Source organism: Pseudomyrmex gracilis, unplaced genomic scaffold, assembly GCF_002006095.1.
Source record: "Pseudomyrmex gracilis isolate BER0280 unplaced genomic scaffold, ASM200609v1 scaffold_471, whole genome shotgun sequence".
NCBI lineage: Eukaryota > Metazoa > Arthropoda > Insecta > Hymenoptera > Formicidae > Pseudomyrmex > Pseudomyrmex gracilis.
Genome location: NW_018021055.1, coordinates 44,342 through 49,493, shown reverse-complemented (window position 1 = coordinate 49,493; position 5,152 = coordinate 44,342). Strand labels below are relative to the sequence as shown.

Sequence of the window (5,152 nt, the reverse complement as noted above, 5' to 3'; positions counted from 1 at the left end):
AAAAATTGGTCAAAGGCAAACGGATGAATAGAACATATTCATCTGTTCTCGACATGTTGTTGCATTTTTGCTGAAATTTATGACTCGACACGTGTTGTTGGCAACTTGTTGTCATGTTGCTCTTTATGTTAGTGATAAATCGTTGACAGCAAATACACGGCAAGTTGTCGGCAATACATGTTGAATACGTGTGATGTCGAACCAAAGACAAATACCTGACTCACCTTGTTCTAAGTTTGCTAAAACCTTAAGCGCTCCTGTTTTTGGCAACATGACAGCAAACCCACAGACAGGTGGCTATCAGGGTACTTCATATTTCTTATTAGATTATTCTTATTCAGAGCTTGAAGATTCTTTATTAATTGTTTAATAAATTAATAGTAATTGGAAAAGTTAATNATTAACTTATGTTAATTTCCTTTGTTGTAGCTTCTGTTCGTTCTACCAAAGTACGGAACACTTTCCCTTATGTTGATGCTTCTAATGCAGACATTCAAAAATCAACATGTGATTGGCTGCGTCAACAGATAACAAAATCTAAGAGGTAGGTAAAGTGACTNTTGACTCCATGTATTTAATGTATAGAAATTTTTGTGCCACAAATTAATATGTTGTGATATATTTCCTGATATTTTTTAGAGTTATGGAATCAGAAGAACAGAGCGACAGTGATAATCACTCAAGCGGTGATAATGATTATGCTAACAGTGGGNATGATGAAGGCTCAGGTGAAAGTGATGTATCTTTATCTGAAGAGGATTATAATTAGCTGTAGAATCATACAGCAGGTTGCTGCTGAGTAATCTTTATGATTATTTGATTTTTATATCTCATATATATCATACATATTTTTGTATCTTAAATACACTCAGGTTGCTGCTGAGTAGTGAGCATTTTATTTTAATGATTATTTGATTTTTATATCTTAAATGTACTCAGCAGGTTATTGCTAAGTAGCTAGCAGTTTTTAAATGATTATTTGATTTTTACTGTATCTCAGATACACTCCAGTTGTAGCTGCTGCAACTTAAAAACACACTTAATTGTATTTTCACTCTAAAACNTACTATGTTGCATTTGAACCTGAATGCAACTGAATAGGCTTCAGAATAGCATGATCAACTGAGTGAATTTTGAANCCACAAAGGCAACTGGAGTGCATTTCATATGTAGGAGTATTGTGTTTGAGTCTCTACTGTGCAATTTATTACGTTGCAATTNATTTTATTTCTTAAGTGATCTCAACTNGTACCTGTATGTAAACTAAGTTGTTTAATGTGTTCCTTGANAAGTTATCATTAGCAACATGTCTGCAGTGGTGGATCCAATATGGGTAAAAATGTTACCATAATTTTAAATTTTGCTANACTGCATTTTGTGAATAAAATGTCGTTTTATCTCAGTATTTTAACACTTTTNATGAATTATTTCCTAGAGCTAAGTATCATGTCATNACATAATGCAGGTNTATCTGAAACTAAATATCACTATCAAATGCACAAGATATTTCTGGAATGTTTGATTATATGTCCTATACATATTGCATCCTGAGTATGATATACATAAACGTTCCGTAAAAGGCAATTTTTGGCGATCATAGGGTACATATACCAAAGTGTACCAAACTATAATTTGAAGTCACTCGTACTATATACCGATCAACCAGATATCATTTTTAAAACTTTTGCAAGAGAGATATCTTTTGCATGTTTTTGATGTGGACATTAGCAGTCTCAGGCATATCCCTGAGATATCATTTGAATATCATTACACGTTCGAAATTGTCTCAACGAGATATCTTTTGCACATTCAAAGTCTCTGTGAGATATCTTCAAGACATCTTAAATACATCATTGTGCCGTCTGGGTTAACAGTCAAAAAACTTTTTTTCAAATATAATACGTGTCTTCCGAGCTCAGCGCCAGTAGAACGCCTTTTTCGTATAGAGGATTAATTATGAGACCTCACAGAAGGAAAATAGGGGATTCTCTTTTTGAAAAACGTGTTCTTTTAAAAGCATCACGTTCTACTTCTAAAGAGCAAAATGTCATTTTAAAAGAACAACTGAATGTCTTGAAACGATGGAAGCAAATATCTTTTTTAAGTTTAAGTTTTTATACTATAGAAATAAGTTTTTAACTATAAGATATAATAATAAGAAATATGTATAAATAATAAGAATAAAAACTTTTAATATAAATAAATATAAAAATATAAATATTAAAAAATCCATTTTTATTTGAAAAAGCATGTTAAAAATGCCTATTTTCCATTTCCTATTTTAAATGGGTATCTAAAACCCATTTTGTATTTTGCATTTTCAAATAGAAAAGTTTTACCTAGTTTGCATTTTCTATTTCAAATAGGTTTGAATACCTATTTTGCATATCTCTGGTGGCGAAGGAACTATATTGATAGAGAAGTTTGTTGATGACTCGTGGAAAACAGCCTGTATTGAGAAAGTGTTATACGTGCCGAACATTAAAAAGAATCTTTTCTCGTTTGGAGTTTTGTGTACATCAAAAAGTTTTTCTGTGCAGTTTAAAAAACGAGTGAATGTTATGAACGATAGCAAAGTCATTGCAACTGGAGTAAAGCAAGACAATGAACTGTATTGAATGTTCTTTCGAGTTATTCCGCCGAACCTTGTGGGTAAAGCAAACACCGCAAGTGCTAGTTTAAAACTTTGACACGAGAAACTTTGACACATAAACAAGCAAACTTTGAGAAACTTGGTGAAACAAAATGCGGCAGTTGAAATAAAATTACCAAACGTGAAACACTTCTTTTGTAAAGCATGCCACCTCAGAAAGTCACACCGACAGCCATTTAACAAACATAGTGACAAAATAACAGTAAACCAGATGAAATGGTAATGCAGATAAAATGGTAATGCAGATGTGTGTGATTTCATGTTGGTGGGCTCGCTTGGAGGTTTGAAGTTTTTTTTTTGTTCAAAGATGGAGCTACGAATTTTTGACATGTGTACATGCTACAGTATAAGTCTGATGTGTTTGAGTGTTTCAAAGAATAATGAACAAATAACTAAAAATAAATTTGGACAGTCGTTAAAAGTGTTAAGATCAGATAACGGCCGCGAATTTTGCAATAAACGGATAGACAGTTACTTAAAATCTTGTAGAATACGAAGAGTGTGAACTGCGCCGTATACCCCCCAACAAAATGGGAAGGTAGAGCGCGACAATCTGTTGTGAAAAGTGCCCATACCATGATTTATGCAATTTAAGAGGATGCTGAACCCGCTGGCAAAAGTTCGCTCAGCTGCTACTCAACCGCTATGCTATCGGGTAGGTGGCGCCATCTCTCGGGACCGAATCAAACCAAAACAAGGATAGATGACATGAGAAAGCCAAGGATAGACATATGTTTCTCTCTGACGCTTCTGCTAAAATTGTACTAATCGTATTTCCAAGTTTTCTTGTCTCGCAAGGCTTCAAAATCTTTTTTTGAAGCACTCAAAATATTCGTCTATGTTTCTAGTTTGGGATAAAGGTATTTTTATTTGGATTTATATGGCTAATTTTGCATATAAAGTAAAAATGTAGTTTTTGTAATAACAGTCTAAAAACTTTTTTTTGTTTTTCTTAAATTTTTAGGCTTTATCCCATTCTTTACTATATTTTCTTTATTTCTGGAGAAGCATTTTTTATTCCGATTCATAGTTTTCACAAAAAGTTGGAAATACGAAATGATAAATCAGGACGGTTCAGCATCCTCTTAAGAGTTTATCCTTAAATCTGTGGAGCAAAGCCGTGAACACGGCGGTATATGTATTGAATAGAACAGATGCGTCGGACTCCAATAACAATATAACGCCTTACGAGAAATAGTTTGGCAAGAAACCACGTCTAAAACATATTCGAGTGTTTGGTTTCGAAGCATTTATGCATATCTCGAAACAACATACAAAGAAACTTGATTCTCATTCAAAGAAAGTGTTATTAGTTACAAAAATGAATCAAGAAATTACAGAGTTTATGATCCAGTAACAAAACGCGTGAATGTTTCAAGAGATTTTTAATGATAACTATGAACATGAAGCTGTAGAAAAAGATGACTTGCAAGACGGTGTGATTAAACTGTCTAAGAACGAAGATAAACCATAACGAGCAGACAGTGAGTCAGGAAAAGAAGTAGTTTCAGTGTCGATAGGTAGCTTCAGAGAATGAAGAAAAAAACGAAGAAACCACAGTCGAAGTGTTCAGCACTTCAAAGGCTATTAGGTCAGGGCCTATATTTTGGGAAAAGACAGGTATTAAAAGACCAAGCAGATTCAAACTCAATGTGGGTGAGTATGTTGCTCCGCACACGTATTATGAAGCAGTAAGTTGCGACGAGGCCTTTTAATGGCAACAAGCTATCAAGGAGGAATTAAAAGCTCATCAAAACAATAATACGTGAATAATTATCCACGAGAAAACCGGGCATGAAGACTATAAATGGGTGTTTAAAGTTATTAATGATATAGAAGAGAAAATTGTTCGTTTTAAACCTCGGTTGTGTGCTCGAGGTTTATACAAGAAAAGGGAATTGATTTTAATGAAACTTTCTCTCCCGTAGTTCGATTTGACTCTTTGAGAGAGCTGCTGGCTATTGTGGCTGAACAGGATTTGAAAGTAGCTCACTGCAATGTACATACAGCCTTTCTCTATGCGGAACTGAACAAACCGGTCTACATGAAGACTCCTGAGAGAATCATTGTGGAAGCAGGAAATAGAGGAGCCACTGAAATAAAACGCTCGGTATGCTTGAACAAAGCCTTATATGGGCTTAAACAATTGCCCAGGTGCTGGAATAAAAGGTTTCGAGAATTTTTAAGACAATTTAATGTTAAGGCGACAAATGCGAACGAATGTATTTTTGTTGGTCATGTTAAGAAATCGATAGTTTATTTAGCTTTATATGTTAATGATGGTCTAATAACCAGTAGTTCACAAGAAGTTATTAATTCTGTTATTCAACACTTTAATAATTCGTTTAGGATCACAATGAGCCAATATACAGGGTGTCCCAGAATTGCCGTACAATCTCTCGTAGGCAGGTAGAAGGAATAAAACTGAGTCGAAAAGTCCTGAACCATTTTTTTCTATTATTTATAATAAAGGAGTAATTATTGAGTAAATCAGGCCAA

General features: G+C 34.0%; 1 protein-coding gene across 1 annotated transcript in view; it reads left to right on the top strand.

The window, feature by feature from the left end:
• The window catches only part of LOC109860813, a 3,256-nt gene extending 1,150 nt beyond the window's left edge, over positions 1 to 2,106 (top strand). The window contains exons 4-5 of the mRNA XM_020440156.1: positions 430 to 544; positions 640 to 2,106. Coding sequence (XP_020295745.1) covers positions 430 to 544; positions 640 to 769 — 245 coding nt within the window. The 3' untranslated portion in view covers positions 770 to 2,106. The remainder of the gene's footprint in view (positions 1 to 429; positions 545 to 639) is intronic.
• The last annotated feature ends 3,046 nt before the right edge of the window (positions 2,107 to 5,152 follow it).